Source organism: Pristis pectinata, chromosome 19 (genome assembly GCF_009764475.1).
Source record: "Pristis pectinata isolate sPriPec2 chromosome 19, sPriPec2.1.pri, whole genome shotgun sequence".
Taxonomy (NCBI): domain Eukaryota; kingdom Metazoa; phylum Chordata; class Chondrichthyes; order Rhinopristiformes; family Pristidae; genus Pristis; species Pristis pectinata.
In genome coordinates, this window is record NC_067423.1 from 31139931 (window position 1) to 31156904 (window position 16974).

General features: G+C 37.9%; 1 protein-coding gene across 50 annotated transcripts in view; it reads right to left on the bottom strand.

Moving 5' to 3' along the window:
• Positions 1 to 16974, bottom strand: part of LOC127580297 (mucin-2-like) — a 65364-nt gene that overhangs the window by 23579 nt on the left and 24811 nt on the right. For 35 of the 50 annotated variants that reach the window (XM_052033577.1, XM_052033560.1, XM_052033578.1 and 32 more), the window contains exons 27-49: positions 15896 to 16021; positions 14098 to 14239; positions 13335 to 13366; positions 12796 to 12876; positions 11513 to 11566; positions 10313 to 10348; positions 9093 to 9143; positions 8395 to 8454; positions 8030 to 8080; positions 7345 to 7404; positions 6987 to 7037; positions 6288 to 6347; positions 5923 to 5973; positions 5234 to 5293; positions 4869 to 4919; positions 4171 to 4230; positions 3808 to 3858; positions 3110 to 3169; positions 2752 to 2802; positions 2053 to 2112; positions 1688 to 1738; positions 999 to 1058; positions 634 to 684 (exon numbers count right to left, since the gene is read on the bottom strand). In XM_052033577.1, coding sequence (XP_051889537.1) covers positions 634 to 684; positions 999 to 1058; positions 1688 to 1738; positions 2053 to 2112; positions 2752 to 2802; positions 3110 to 3169; positions 3808 to 3858; positions 4171 to 4230; positions 4869 to 4919; positions 5234 to 5293; positions 5923 to 5973; positions 6288 to 6347; positions 6987 to 7037; positions 7345 to 7404; positions 8030 to 8080; positions 8395 to 8454; positions 9093 to 9143; positions 10313 to 10348; positions 11513 to 11566; positions 12796 to 12876; positions 13335 to 13366; positions 14098 to 14239; positions 15896 to 16021 — 1410 coding nt within the window. The remainder of the gene's footprint in view (positions 1 to 633; positions 685 to 998; positions 1059 to 1687; positions 1739 to 2052; positions 2113 to 2751; positions 2803 to 3109; positions 3170 to 3807; positions 3859 to 4170; positions 4231 to 4868; positions 4920 to 5233; positions 5294 to 5922; positions 5974 to 6287; positions 6348 to 6986; positions 7038 to 7344; positions 7405 to 8029; positions 8081 to 8394; positions 8455 to 9092; positions 9144 to 10312; positions 10349 to 11512; positions 11567 to 12795; positions 12877 to 13334; positions 13367 to 14097; positions 14240 to 15895; positions 16022 to 16974) is intronic. The other 15 variants (XM_052033579.1, XM_052033580.1, XM_052033555.1 and 12 more) reach the window with 12 other exon arrangements.

Consider the following 16974-nt stretch of genomic DNA (forward strand, 5'->3'; position numbering starts at 1 on the left):
GAAAGATAAATGCATTTTCACTCACAGAACGCAACATGGATTGCACGAGCACATCAATTTCAGTAGCAGTTAGCAGTCTATAAAGAAGACTGGACTGAAATCTTCAAACCTTGATGTCACCAGCCGGAATTTAGTACATCCAGAAATTAGTGGAAATTTGAGTGGTCATTTGTACTGACAATCTCTCGATCAAATGCACAGCTTTTAGGAAGCATGTGATCCTTGAGATGATGATCTTTATCAGAATATCTGTGTCCAAATCTGCAGTGATATTTATTCTAATTGTTTAAATGAGAAAAGGGACTTGAGGGAAGCAAATTATTACATCCTGAAAAGATGGAGTCTCACTAGATTGAGGTGCCAAAGCTAAAGGACGGCGCATGACATCGAATCTCTACTTTACACATGGGTATGCAGCTTCAAACATTCAGTCTTCACTAAGCTGTCCTTTTCCTAGCCCTCTCAGAAATGGGTCAGTAAGGAAGAGGAGGAGGAGACAGAACATTGCTGTGAAAATCTCTGCCGCAGAAAATTGACATCCATGTCTCATCAAAGATGCCTGACTGAGTGCTCCTTTTGAAAATATTGGTGCTGAAGGTCCTAGAGTCTATATTGAAAACTGTTCTTACTGACCTGATGTGGTACTGGTTGTGGTCGCAGTTGCTGATGTCGTTGGTGGTGTTTCTAATGAAAGAAAGGAATGTTATAATCAAGCACAGCAGCCAAGTTTTGCTTGTTCCAGTGGAATATATCGAGGACAGTGATAAACACAAGCCGTCAACATTGTTCCTGCACATTTTGAAGATTGCACGATAAGTTGGTCTGATGATTTGGAACCAATATGTGACTGATCTGCATCTACATTTCATTAACATACGGCAGATATAATAATAAAGCATGCAAATATGCTTTCGAACTTAACTCATGCAGCTGTTGTTTGAAATGGGTACTCTTTTCTGTAAGGTGTTCCCATGTGTATTGAAAGGAATTTGACTGACCTGTTGTAGAACTGGTGGTGGACACACTTGTGGGAGTTGTTGATGTGGATGATGTTGTTTCTGGTGAAAGATAAATGCATTATCACTCACAGAATGCAACTTGGATTGCCAGAGCACATCGATCTCAGTAGCTGTTAGCAGTTATAAGAAAGACTGGGCTAAAATCTTCAAAGCTTGATGGCACCAGCCGGATTTGCGTACATCCAGAAATTATAGGACGCTTTGGTTATCATTTGTCCTGACAATCAAATTCACAGCTTTTAATAAGCATGTGATCCATGAAAGGATGATCTTTATCAGAATATCTATGTTCAAATCTGCAGTGGTATTTATTCTAAATGTTTAAATGAGAAAAGGGACTTGAGGGAAGCAAATTATTACATCCTGAAAAGATGGAGTCTCACTAGATTGAGGTGCCAAAGCTGAACTACTGTAGATGACATCGAATCTCTCCTTTACACGTTAGTATGCACATTCGAACATTCAGTATTCTATAATGTGTCCTTTTCCTATCCCTCTCAGAAATGGAGTCAGTGGGAAGAGGAGGAAGAGAAAGAACATTACTATGAAAAACTCTGCCACAGAGAATTGACATCCATGTCTCATGAAGGATGCCTGACTGAGTGCTCCTTTTGAAAACATTGGTGCTGAACGTCCTAGTAACTATTTTGAACAATGTTCTTACTGACCTGATGTGATACTGGTTGTGGTCACACTTGCTGATGTCGTTGGTGTTGTTTCTAATGAAAGAAAAGAATGTTATAATCAATCACAGCAGCCAAGTTTTGCTTGTTCCAGTGGAATATATCGAGGACAGTGATAAACACAAGCCGTCAACATTGTTCCTCCACATTTTGAAGATTGCACGATAATTTGGTCTGATGGTTTGGAGCCAATATGTGACTATTCTGCATATATATTTCATTAACATACTGCAGATATGATAACAAAGCACGCAAATGTGCTTTGGAACTTAACTCATGCAGCTGTTGTTTGAAATGGGTACTCTTTTCCGTAAGGTATTCCCATTTGTATTGAAAGGAATTTGACTGACCTGTTGTAGAACTGGTGGTGGACACACTTGTGGGAGTTGTTGATGTGGATGGTGTTGTTTCTGGTGAAAGAATAAATGCATTTTCACTCACAGAACGCAACGTGGATTGCACGAGCACATCAATGTCAGTAGCAGTTAGCAGTTATAAAAAAGACTGGGCTGAAATCTTCAAAGCTTGATGGCTCCAGCCAGATTTGAGTACATCCAGAAATTACAGGACGTTGCAGTGATCATTTGTACTGACAATCTCTCGATCAAATTCACAGCTTTTACTAAGTATGTGATCCTTGAATTGATGATCTTTATCAGAATATCTGTGTCCAAATCTGCAGTGATATTTATTCTAATTATTTGAATGAGAAAAGTGACTTGAGAGAAGTAAATTATTACATCCTATAAAAGATGGAGTCTCACTAGATGGAGTTGCCAAAGCTGAAGTACTGAACATGACATCGAATCTCTCCTTTACACCTTAGTATGCACCTTCGAACATTCAGTATTCTATAATCTGTCCTTTTCCTAGCCCTCTCAGAAATGGTGTCAGTGGGAAGAGGAGGAGGAGAAAGAACATTACTTTGAAAATCTCTGCCTCAGAAAATTGACGTCCATGTCAAATGTAAGATTCCTGACTGAGTGCTCCTTTTGAAAATATTGGTGCTGAAGGTCCTAGTAACTATTTTGAAAATTGTTCTTACTGACCTGATGTGGTACTGGTTGTGGTCACAGTTGCTGATGTCGTCTGTGTTGTTCCTAATGAAAGAAAAGAATGTTATAATCAACCACAGCAGCCAAGTTTTGCTTGTTCCAGTCGAATATATCGAGGACAGTAAGGAACGCAAGCCGTCAACATTCTTCCTGCACATTTTGAAGATTGCACGATAAGTTGGTCTGATGATTTGGAACCAATATGTGACTGATCTACATTTCATTAACATACTGCAGGTATGATAATAAAGCACGCAATGTGCTTTGGAACTTAACTCATGCAGCTGTTGTTTGAAATGGGTACTCTTTTCTGTAAGGTGTTCCAATGTGTATTGAAAGGAATTTGACTGACCTGTTGTAGAACTGGTGGTGGACGCACTTGTGGGAGTTGTTGATGTGGATGGTGTTGTTTCTGGTGAAAGAATAAATGCATTTTCACTCACAGAACAGAACGTGGATTGCACGAGCACATGACTTTCAGTTGCAGTTAGCAGTTATAAAGAAGACTGGTCTGAAATCTTGAAACTTTGATGATGCTATCCCGATATGAGTACATCCAGAAATTAGAGGAAGTCTGAGTGGTCATTTGGACTGACAATCTGTCGATGAAATTCACAGCTTTTAGTAAGCTTGTGATTCTTGAGATGATGATCTTTATCAGAATATCTGTGTCCAATTCTGCAGTGATATTTATTCTAATTGTTTAAATAAGAAAAGGGACTTGAGGGAAGCAAATTATTACATCCTGTAAAGATGGAGTCTCACTAGATTGAGGTGCCAAAGCTAAAGGACTGTACATGACATCGAATCTCTCCTTTACACATTAGTATGCACATTCGAACATTCAGTATTCTATAATCTGTCCTTTTCCTCGCCCTCTCAGAAATGGAGTCAGTGGTAAGAGGGGGAAGAGAAAGAACATCACTGTGAGAAACTCTGCCGCAGAGAATTGACATCCATGTCAAATGTAAGATTCCTGACTGAGTGCTCCTTTTGAAAATATTGGTGCTGAAGGTCCTAGTAACTAGTTTGAAAATTGTTCTTACTGACCTGATGTGGTACTGGTTGTGGTCGCAGTTGCTGATGTCGTTTGTGTTGTTCCTAATGAAAGAAATGAATGTTATAATCAATCACAGCAGCCAAGTTTTGCTTGTTCCAGTCGAATATATCGAGGACAGTGATAAACACAAGCCGTCAACATTGTTCCTCCACATTTTGAAAATTGCACGATAAGTTGGTCTGATGGTTTGGAGCCAATATGTGTCTGATCTGCATATACATTTCATTTACATACTGCAGATATAATAATAAAGCATGCAAATATGCTTTAGAAAACTCATGCAGCTGTTGTTTGAAATGGGCACTCTTTTCTGTAAGCTGTTCCCATGTGTATTAGAAAGGAATTTGACTGACCTGTTGTAGAACTGGTGGTGGACACACTTGTGGGAGTTGTTGATGTGGATGGTGTTGTTTCTGGTGAAAGATAAATGCATTTTCACTCACAGAACGCAACATGGATTGCACGAGCACATCAATTTCAGTAGCAGTTAGCAGTCTATAAAGAAGACTGGACTGAAATCTTCAAACCTTGATGTCACCAGCCGGAATTTAGTACATCCAGAAATTAGTGGACATTTGAGTGGTCATTTGTACTGACAATCTCTCGATCAAATGCACAGCTTTTAGGAAGCATGTGATCCTTGAGATGATGATCTTTATCAGAATATCTGTGTCCAAATCTGCAGTGATATTTATTCTAATTGTTTAAATGAGAAAAGGGACTTGAGGGAAGCAAATTATTACATCCTGAAAAGATGGAGTCTCACTAGATTGAGGTGCCAAAGCTAAAGGACGGCGCATGACATCGAATCTCTACTTTACACATGGGTATGCAGCTTCAAACATTCAGTCTTCACTAAGCTGTCCTTTTCCTAGCCCTCTCAGAAATGGGTCAGTAAGGAAGAGGAGGAGGAGACAGAACATTGCTGTGAAAATCTCTGCCGCAGAAAATTGACATCCATGTCTCATCAAAGATGCCTGACTGAGTGCTCCTTTTGAAAATATTGGTGCTGAAGGTCCTAGAGTCTATATTGAAAACTGTTCTTACTGACCTGATGTGGTACTGGTTGTGGTCGCAGTTGCTGATGTCGTTGGTGGTGTTTCTAATGAAAGAAAGGAATGTTATAATCAAGCACAGCAGCCAAGTTTTGCTTGTTCCAGTGGAATATATCGAGGACAGTGATAAACACAAGCCGTCAACATTGTTCCTGCACATTTTGAAGATTGCACGATAAGTTGGTCTGATGATTTGGAACCAATATGTGACTGATCTGCATCTACATTTCATTAACATACGGCAGATATAATAATAAAGCATGCAAATATGCTTTCGAACTTAACTCATGCAGCTGTTGTTTGAAATGGGTACTCTTTTCTGTAAGGTGTTCCCATGTGTATTGAAAGGAATTTGACTGACCTGTTGTAGAACTGGTGGTGGACACACTTGTGGGAGTTGTTGATGTGGATGATGTTGTTTCTGGTGAAAGATAAATGCATTATCACTCACAGAATGCAACTTGGATTGCCAGAGCACATCGATCTCAGTAGCTGTTAGCAGTTATAAGAAAGACTGGGCTAAAATCTTCAAAGCTTGATGGCACCAGCCGGATTTGCGTACATCCAGAAATTATAGGACGCTTTGGTTATCATTTGTCCTGACAATCAAATTCACAGCTTTTAATAAGCATGTGATCCATGAAAGGATGATCTTTATCAGAATATCTATGTTCAAATCTGCAGTGGTATTTATTCTAAATGTTTAAATGAGAAAAGGGACTTGAGGGAAGCAAATTATTACATCCTGAAAAGATGGAGTCTCACTAGATTGAGGTGCCAAAGCTGAACTACTGTAGATGACATCGAATCTCTCCTTTACACGTTAGTATGCACATTCGAACATTCAGTATTCTATAATGTGTCCTTTTCCTATCCCTCTCAGAAATGGAGTCAGTGGGAAGAGGAGGAAGAGAAAGAACATTACTATGAAAAACTCTGCCACAGAGAATTGACATCCATGTCTCATGAAGGATGCCTGACTGAGTGCTCCTTTTGAAAACATTGGTGCTGAACGTCCTAGTAACTATTTTGAACAATGTTCTTACTGACCTGATGTGATACTGGTTGTGGTCACACTTGCTGATGTCGTTGGTGTTGTTTCTAATGAAAGAAAAGAATGTTATAATCAATCACAGCAGCCAAGTTTTGCTTGTTCCAGTGGAATATATCGAGGACAGTGATAAACACAAGCCGTCAACATTGTTCCTCCACATTTTGAAGATTGCACGATAATTTGGTCTGATGGTTTGGAGCCAATATGTGACTATTCTGCATATATATTTCATTAACATACTGCAGATATGATAACAAAGCACGCAAATGTGCTTTGGAACTTAACTCATGCAGCTGTTGTTTGAAATGGGTACTCTTTTCCGTAAGGTATTCCCATTTGTATTGAAAGGAATTTGACTGACCTGTTGTAGAACTGGTGGTGGACACACTTGTGGGAGTTGTTGATGTGGATGGTGTTGTTTCTGGTGAAAGAATAAATGCATTTTCACTCACAGAACGCAACGTGGATTGCACGAGCACATCAATGTCAGTAGCAGTTAGCAGTTATAAAAAAGACTGGGCTGAAATCTTCAAAGCTTGATGGCTCCAGCCAGATTTGAGTACATCCAGAAATTACAGGACGTTGCAGTGATCATTTGTACTGACAATCTCTCGATCAAATTCACAGCTTTTACTAAGTATGTGATCCTTGAATTGATGATCTTTATCAGAATATCTGTGTCCAAATCTGCAGTGATATTTATTCTAATTATTTGAATGAGAAAAGTGACTTGAGAGAAGTAAATTATTACATCCTATAAAAGATGGAGTCTCACTAGATGGAGTTGCCAAAGCTGAAGTACTGAACATGACATCGAATCTCTCCTTTACACCTTAGTATGCACCTTCGAACATTCAGTATTCTATAATCTGTCCTTTTCCTAGCCCTCTCAGAAATGGTGTCAGTGGGAAGAGGAGGAGGAGAAAGAACATTACTTTGAAAATCTCTGCCTCAGAAAATTGACGTCCATGTCAAATGTAAGATTCCTGACTGAGTGCTCCTTTTGAAAATATTGGTGCTGAAGGTCCTAGTAACTATTTTGAAAATTGTTCTTACTGACCTGATGTGGTACTGGTTGTGGTCACAGTTGCTGATGTCGTCTGTGTTGTTCCTAATGAAAGAAAAGAATGTTATAATCAACCACAGCAGCCAAGTTTTGCTTGTTCCAGTCGAATATATCGAGGACAGTAAGGAACGCAAGCCGTCAACATTCTTCCTGCACATTTTGAAGATTGCACGATAAGTTGGTCTGATGATTTGGAACCAATATGTGACTGATCTACATTTCATTAACATACTGCAGGTATGATAATAAAGCACGCAATGTGCTTTGGAACTTAACTCATGCAGCTGTTGTTTGAAATGGGTACTCTTTTCTGTAAGGTGTTCCAATGTGTATTGAAAGGAATTTGACTGACCTGTTGTAGAACTGGTGGTGGACGCACTTGTGGGAGTTGTTGATGTGGATGGTGTTGTTTCTGGTGAAAGAATAAATGCATTTTCACTCACAGAACAGAACGTGGATTGCACGAGCACATGACTTTCAGTTGCAGTTAGCAGTTATAAAGAAGACTGGTCTGAAATCTTGAAACTTTGATGATGCTATCCCGATATGAGTACATCCAGAAATTAGAGGAAGTCTGAGTGGTCATTTGGACTGACAATCTGTCGATGAAATTCACAGCTTTTAGTAAGCTTGTGATTCTTGAGATGATGATCTTTATCAGAATATCTGTGTCCAATTCTGCAGTGATATTTATTCTAATTGTTTAAATAAGAAAAGGGACTTGAGGGAAGCAAATTATTACATCCTGTAAATATGGAGTCTCACTAGACTGAGGTGCCAAAGCTAAAGGACGGCACATGACATTGAATCTCTCCTTTACACATTGGTATGCAGCTTCATACATTCAGTACTCAATAATCTGTCCTTTTCCTGGCCCTCTCAGAAATTGGTCAGTGAGGAAGAGTAAGAATATTGCTATGAAAATCTCTGCCGCAGAAAATTCACATCCATGTCTAATCAAAGATGTCTGACTGAGTGTATTGACAGTATTGGTGCTGAAGGTCCTACTCACTATTTTGAAAAATGTTCTTACTGACCTGATGTGGTACTGGTTGTGGTCGCAGTTGCTGAAGTCGTTGGTGTTGTTTCTAATGAAAGAAAAGAATGTTATAATCAACCACAGCAGCCAAGTTTTGCTTGTTCCAACGGAATATATCGAGGACAGTGATAAACACAAGCCGTCAACATTGTTCCTCCATATTTTGAAGATTGCACGATAAGTTGGTCTGATTGTTTGGAGACAACATGTGACTGATCTACATATACGTCTGATTAATATACTGCAGATATGATAAGAAAACGCGCAAATGTGCCTTAAAACTTAAGTTATGCAGCTGTTGTTTGCAATGGGTACTCTTTTCCGTAAGGTGTTCCAATGTGTATTGAAAAGAATTTGACTGACCTGTTGTAGAACTGGTGGTGGACACACTTGTGGGAGTTGTTGATGTAGATGGTGTTGTTTCTGGTCAAAGAATAAATGCATTTTCACTCACAGAACGCAACTTGGATTGCACGAGCACATCAATTTCAGTAGCAGTTAGCAGTTATAAGGTAGACCTGACTGAAATCTTCAAACCTTGATGGCATCAGCCGGATTTGAGTACATCCAGAAATTACAGGACGCTTGAGTGATCATTTGTACTGACAACCTTCTGATCAAATTCACAGCTTTTAGTAAGCATGTGATCTTTGAAATGATGATCTTTATCAGAATATCTATGTCCAAATCTGCAGTGGTACTTATTTTAATTGTTTACATAAGAAATTGCACTTGAGGGAAGAAAAGTATTACATCCTGAAAAGATCGAGTCTCACTAGATTGAGGTGCCAAAGCTGAAGGACTGCATATGACATCGAATCTCTCCTTTACACATTCGTATGCAGCTTCAAACATTCAGTACTCAATAATCTGTCCTTTTCCTAGTTCTCTCAGAAATGGGTCAGTGAGGAAGAGGAGGAGGACAAAGAATATTGCTGTGAAAATCTCTGCCGCAGAATATTGACATCCATGTCTAATGAAAGATGCCAGATTTAGTGCTCCTTTTGAAAATATTGGTGCTGAGGGACATAGTAACTATTTTGAAAACTGTTCTTACTGACCTGATTTGGTACTGTTTGTGGTCGCAGTTGCTGATGTCGTTGGTGTTGTTTCTAATGAAAGAAAAGAATTTTATAATCCACGACAGCAGCCAAGGTTTGCTTGTTGCAGCGGAATATATCGAGGGCAATGATAAACACAAGCATCAACATTGTTCCTCCACATTTTGAAGATTTCACAATAAGTTAGTAGAATAGTTTTAAGCGAATATGAGACAGATATAATGTACATATGATTAATATATAGCAGATTTGATAATAAGGCACACAAGTATGCTTGAGAAATGAAGTCATGCAGCTGTGTTTGATATGTGCACTCTTTTCCTTAAGACTTTGCATTGTGTCTTGAAGGGAATTTGACTGACCTGTTGTCAACCTGGTGGTGGACGCACTTGTGGGAGTTGTTGATGTTGATGGTGTTGTTTCTGGTGAATTAGTGAGTGCATCTTCAGCCACTGAACGCAACTTGGATTGCATGAGTGTGTCAATTTCAGTGTAAATTAGCAATTATAATGGAGACTTCGCTGAAATCTTCAAATCTTTATGGTGCTTCCCTGATTTGAGTACATCCAGAAGTGACAGGACGTTTTGGGTGGTCATTCATACTGACATTCTCTCGATCAAATGCACAGCTTTTTGTAAGCATGTGATCCTTGAGATGATGATTTTTATCAGAATATCTATTTCAAAATCTGCATTGATATTTATTCTCATTATGTAAATGAGAAAAGGCACTTTTGGGATGAAAATTAAAACCTCCTGAAAAATGGAGCATCACAAGATTGAGATGCCAAAGCTAAAGAACTGTACATCAAATCGAATCTCTCTTTTTCTCATTGGTGTGCACCTTGCAATTTTCAGTATTCACTAATATAGCCTTTTCATAGCCCTCTCAGAATTGGAGTCAGTGGCTAGAGTAGGAAGAGAAGGGACCTTTTTCTGAAAAGGCTCTGCTGCAGAAAATTGCCATCCACTGCTATTAGCTTGATTCTCCTTTTGAGTATATTGATGACCCTCAGAACCACATGGTCCTTCCTGAATTCAGAAACTATTCCCATACTTTCACAGTAAGACATTTGAGCATTGCTGTTAATAAATTTAGTGTTGATTCTCGCTGATAGTTGGGTGAATTTTATTGATGATGGAACTAATCGTGCTTCATTTAACAGAGCACAGAGGTGCTGAAGGACATGCTGAGACTTTTCAAAGGTGTTGTTACTCACCTGTTGTGGTAGTAGTCTCGGTTGTTGATGTTGTTTCTGTTGTTTCAAATAAAAGAAAAAAATATTATACTCAACTGCATAAGTCAGGTTTTGTATCCTTCAGCAGAATGTATCAAAGACAGTGAGAAGCACAAGACACCAACTTAGTTCCTCCACATTTCCTTGGCTTTTTGAAAGATTCCACAATCCCTTGGTCTCATTGTTTTGAGCCAAAATTAGCCGATTTAGTTTTATATTTTCAGCAGATGTATTCGTAAAGTAAATATGCTCGACGAAGAGAGATGTGTTCGAAGAATCCACTCATGCATTATCTTAATGTATTCAGCCATAATTTAGATATTGTATATTGATGGAAGTTACCATCAAATGCATATGAATTGATTTGCAGAAAATTGATATGCTCTAAGCAGTCAGAGCATTTTCCTCCATGTAAGCAGTGACATTTACAAATGTACAATGTATTGTGATAATATGAAGAAAGTTAAGACTAGCACAATGAGTATCATAAGACTGAGTTGCAAGACAAAATCTCTTGTCAATGCTTTTTTTGTCATTTGACAGCTGAATATTTCAGTCACGTTCGACATTTACTGTACCAGTTAATATCAGAATTCCTGGAAGCTTATCATTATCTTTCTTATGGTTCATGATCAGCTTTGTTGTGCTTTTGCATGTTTCACTGCTCTCACACATTCTCACACTGCTCACAAACATGTCTGGCATGTTTCAAGCAAAAGGAATTGAAAGGCTGATTTTATGTCCATTCAAATTAAGCATATTAGCTTTTAGCATGATGGAATGTTGTTACAAGCTCCCTTGAAATAATCTTACCATTTGAAATGCCTACCCCCATCAAAATGGGATTAATTGTCAGAGATGCAAGGGAATGGAGTTTCCTTGAGAAGGAGCTGACTCTGAAAAATCACATTAATGTCAACATTTTCCAAGGACTCATCATTCTCAACCTTTGCAAAATATTGATGGGTGTCACTCTGGCAGAAGGAGGACAATATGGACCATAAAACTGATTATTTTTTGCCAAGTTTGTTGAAGATTTTTGCCACACTGTTTCAAGCAAAATTAGGGGCAAATTCATTTACACCTGAGACATGTTAAAAAAAGGCAACACTCTTTATAAGGTAATGTAGAAACCCATGTTGAAAATCTTGCTCATTGTCATCGAAGGACATGATTACTCACCTGATGTGGAACTGGAAGTAGATTCTGTTGTAAGAGTTGTTGATGTTGTTTCTTCTGAAAGAGGAAGAGTACATTCACAATCACTGCATAATCCTTGAAGTGGCTGTCTCACCAGCTAATTCATCTAATTTGATAAGCTTAAAAATAAATCTATTCATTTTACCTCTGATTCTTCCATCAATTATCCTCAAAGCATTTTATTTCATTCTCTTCTTACAATCATTGGTTACGCCATATAAATTACATTGATGTACTTTTCAGCAAAGTTACAATTGCAATGGCCATTATAATCTCAGTTCTAAACTACTCATGTTTTTAAGCTTGATCCTGGTTTTCTTCCAGATTTTGCAAACTTTCATTTTAGCAAGACTTAGAACAGAAAATGTCAAGTTTAATGTCTGCAAGAATTCAAAATCTACCCTTATAAACAGACAACTAAGTTTGACCCTGAAGGTGAATTTTTCAGAATGACTATTAATGCCTTGCACAATTTTGTTCGGATCATTAATACTTTATTTTACTTCAGTTTTTGTACTGTCAAAGACATGTTATTGGTTCAGTGGTATCTGTATTTCAAAGTGACAGAGGTCGGGCAATGCCCAGTCATAGAATGTGAGGATACTCTTGTATTTACTTTTAGCCTAATCATCGTAATTTAGCTGAACGAGCAGCGTGAGTCCCCAAGCCTGACCAGCAATTAGTCATCGCAATTAAATTCATGCCCAGGTTTTTCCTTACTAATGTAGCAATATTGGGATGCCTTTGGTACCAGCAGTTGCTTTTCTGTGGTCCTGTAAGCCAGGAGGTATGTGGTGTAGCAGTAGAACTGACACAAAGAGGAGGTGCCCTGGTTGACAAAGTCCCACTTTTTTTTGTGGCTCTGGAAGCACACATTGGCCTTTTTACACCAGTCTTTGTTATCTCCTTAAGACCCAGGAGAGCTTATAAACTAATTGCTATCCAATTTTACATCGGGATCCTTAAACATATTGAAGAATAACCCGATTGTTGACCCCTTTTTGTCCGATTTATGTCCAGTAAAGAACCAGGCACACTGAATCCTGTTTCCTTCCTTTTGTCTTTCGATATTTATTTTTGCAAAATCACAAACATTAATTAAGTATAAATCATTAATTCACAATTGTTGATGGTTACTGCAACTTTGGATACCGTCAGATGTGTTTCACTTTGAACTGCTAGAATTGAAAAATTCATCCTAAGTTGGTGGTATTAATTTTCAAATCTGATTTCTTTATTAAAGTAGAATACTTAGATCTCTTTACCTGGGCTGGTTGTTGAAGAAATTGTTGTTGTTGATGTTGAGCTGAATATTGTTGTTGATGCAACAGTTGTGGTAGTTACGGCTGTTGTAATAAATAGACACACAATAAAACCGGAGTCCTAATTTATTTATAATGTTTTCCAAAGTAATAACTAGACATAAATTAGTTATTAATAACTAATAATGGCACAAAAACCTAAGAATTATAGTTTCAATACTGTTTATCCCTTACTGTTTTCCATAGATTTCTTTTCAAAAATTGATGGAGAAATAGAGGACCAAAATAAAGGTCTAAGAACTCAATGGAAATAACACTGGTGTAATATTAACTCATTTGTATTTTCCTTTTCCTGCAGATTTAATTGGTAGCTTCATTTGGAAGTTAAGGACATGTACAATCTTCTAGAAACATTTAAATCAGTTGTTGTTACCATTAATATTGCATTGTTAACAAGATAAATATTCTGCTGTAATGAAGTATGATAATTCATTGCATAATTTCATTCTGTCATCAAGTGAATGCTGAACAAAGTTACTTACGTTGGCACGATGTGACTCCTTCTTTGCACATACTGTAAATTAAATAAGATTTTAAAACAACAAATGACTCTAAAGTGATTCTTACATTAACAGTTTGCAAAATGATAGGCAACAAATGGACATTAAGCTGCTAGAAGAATGGGAAAGTAAGTTCAAACTCTGAAATCACTGCCAAAGTCTTTGAAACTTTTAAAGTGCATGTTTGTGGGTAAACTTGTGGATTAACTTCCAGATGACAAGGGATTTGGGGATGAATGGGGTCAACTGCCTATTCTGAGATGAAGGATAGAAGGAACACAAGTAAGATCTTTGAAGGAATAGAAAATTGGTAGATTTGGGAGGAAGAATAAGGATCTTGAAGTCATTTTGGGCAGGGGGGCAAGAATTGTTAATGAGTCTGTGCTCATTAACAATTAATTACAGGTTGCATTTTATGCTTTAATGATCAAAATATCTATTTTACAAGCTAGTGCATCAATATGAAGTGAAAAAAGTTGCATTTTAATTCATTGTTTTAGAGTACAAGAATTCATCTAACTTTGGTAAATGTCAAATAGACACATTTTTAATTTAAGCTGGCTTATTAGAAATTTATAAGAAAAGCTTTCACATCTTTTCAAGGTAACAAAACTCAGCAAGAAAATATATTACAGCATTAATAAGAGAATAGTTAAATATGTAAAAGATTCAAGACCCATTTCTGTGACATAATTTTTGCTTTCAACACAAGAACAGTGATAAATGAAATAATGTGATACTTTACCATTCTTCACAACCATTCATTGTTGTTTCGCCAGGTTGCAATATTCTTCCATCATAATAGCATGTGCACTGAGGTAATGTAACACACTTCATAGTATTTTCATCCAAATAAGGAGCACTCTCTGGGCATTTGGCATAGCAACCTTTAACATTGAAAAGTAAAAGTCACCATGAAGATAAATAGGAACTCCGTGAATGCTGGATATTTTAAGTAAACACAGAAAACATGAATCAGATCTATCAGCACCAAAATTCAGATTTAAATTCATATAATTGAAGCCCTTCATTTAAAACAAAACACTTTGATCTCAGAGAGATTTTGCAACAGCTGGAGCATAATTAGGAAGTTCCAAGGCAAGGTTTTGCTATTTGTTGATTTTGCTTTCTGTCTGTCAAGGGATTGCAAAAATCAGAAATTGTCCCCTTTTATAAGAACATAAAAAGTAGGAGTCGTAGCCCACCTGGCCCTTTGAGTCTACTCTGTCTTTCATTGAAATCATGTCTGATCTTCTACTTCAATGCTACTTTCCAGTTCTATCATTATATCACATGATTTCCTTCATGTCCAGAAATCTTTCATTCTCTGTATTGAATGAACACAGTTGAGCCTCCACCACTCTTTTGGAAGAGAATTCCAATGGTTCAGTGCTCTCTGAATGACAACAGTTTTCCTCCTCTCAGTCCTAAATGGCGTACTCCTTATTCTCAAACTGTGCCTCCTGGTCCTAGACGTTTCACTTCAGGGAATCATCCTCCCTGAATCCAGCCTGTCGAACCATGTAACCATATTTTGTAAGTTTCAATGAGATGTCCCATTCTTTTAAGCTCAAGAGAATACAGTCCTAGTCAACTCAGTCTTTCCTAATACAACAAACTTGCTATCCCCTGGACTAGTGATTTTTCTACAGCCCCAACCACACACCCCTACTCCCACCTCCATGGCAAGTACATCCTTCCTTAGGTAAGGAGATCAAAACTGCACATAATATTCCAACTGTGAACTCACCAAGGTTCTGTACAGTTATAGTGAGACTTCCTTACTCCTGTAATCAAACTCTCTCACTATCAAGACTAATATGCCACTTGCCCTTGAAATGTTTGCTGCATCTACATGGTGGCTTTCAGTGACTTATGTACAACCACACTCAGGTCCCTTTGAACATCAACATGACCTCTATCACCATTTACCAAATGCGCTGTTTTCTGATTTGTTCACTAAAGTAAATTACCTCAAATTTTTACACATTATATTCCATTTTACCCACTCACTCAGCTTATTCATATCTCCCTGAAGCCTCATCACATCTTGCTCTGTATTTGTAATCCTACTTGGCTTGGTATCATCAGCAAACTTGGAAATATGTTATTTAGTCTGCTCAGCCAAATCAGGATAGAGATGGTCCAAACACCAGGTACCTGCTCTCCCCCCTCTAGTCACAGCCTGTCAACCTGAGAAGGATTTGTTTATTCCCACTCTCGTTTTCTGTCCAATAACCAGATTCAATTCATCCCAGTATATTACCATTGATTCATGTTCTCATGTAGTCTAACCCTATTAACCAACCTCTGGGTGGCACTTTCTCAAAGGTCTTATTAAGACCATCCACTGGTCTCCCATCATCTATTCTATGAATCACTAAATATTATTTTACTTATGCATCATTGATTGTTACAAATCTTCATCAAAAAGTACACCTGCTTCAAAGATAATTAATTAATATTATGTATCAGAAACAGTCTGATACTTAAAAATGTGGTTTAAAAAGTTTTGGAGTATTTGAATTTAATCTAAACAGCACCTTCAAGAACTGCAGAATACTTCTTCCCAACGAAATGGCCTGAGCACGTTCTTGTTGTTATGGTTCCACATGGCTGATAGTGCCAACTGCATTCACCAGGAGTGTTGTAATAGTCACAGTACACAGCTGTAGTATGAAATAGAATGTTAAAATGTGATGTTTAATTACTTACTTCCAAAAATAAACATATTTTGAATCTATTTAAACAAATTGATCTTTAACCTGGACTGTTGGACTCCACTGGGGCAGAGTTTAAATCCCAACATTCACTGACACTCAGGTTGTTACACCCCAGAAGTTTTTATTCCAGTATGGTGGGCCGAAGGTCCTGTTTTGTGCTGTATGGTTCTATGGTAATAAGTGTTACTGAGGTAGGCAAAAGAAATACAATCTTCTCCCCTACAAACTATCCCCCACTACATAATGTTGACCAGCAGCAAAACTGATAGTTGTGATGATACCTGCATTCACTCCCAAAGCTAAGGGACGTAAAAACGATGGAAACTGGATAGTGGCAGCACATCCAGACTGTAAATAAGTGTCGACAGATGTCCCGAATAAAGCAAATAGATGACAATATCAAATAAAGTGAATACTTCAGATTACGTGTGGTTATCATAATGGTTGGATACTGTTCTGTGAGAGGTACTGAGTGTATTTTACTTGGTGAATTGAACTTTAAAAGTGTGCTGCAGTGCTGATTTGACTTTCCTGAGAAGAAAAAGAGTGATGCAAATACTGATCATCATGAGGCTGGAGGTGACTGATCATTCGATGTACAAACAATTGCCCATGAGTACCTTCCAAATGATGTTCAAAAAGAGGATAGGGGATCTCAGTGTCATGGTCATACAACAAGCATTGGGTCTTCAGCCCACTATGTCCAAACCAGCCATCCATTAACATTTACACAAATCCCATTGTTTTCATTCTGTTCACATTCCGTCAACTCCCCCTAAATTCAACCATTTATTTAAATATCTGGGACAATATAGAGTGGCTTATTAACCTGCCAACCTAGCACATCCTGAGGATGTGGGAGAAAACCAGAGGAAACCTAGTGGTCACAGGGAAAACAT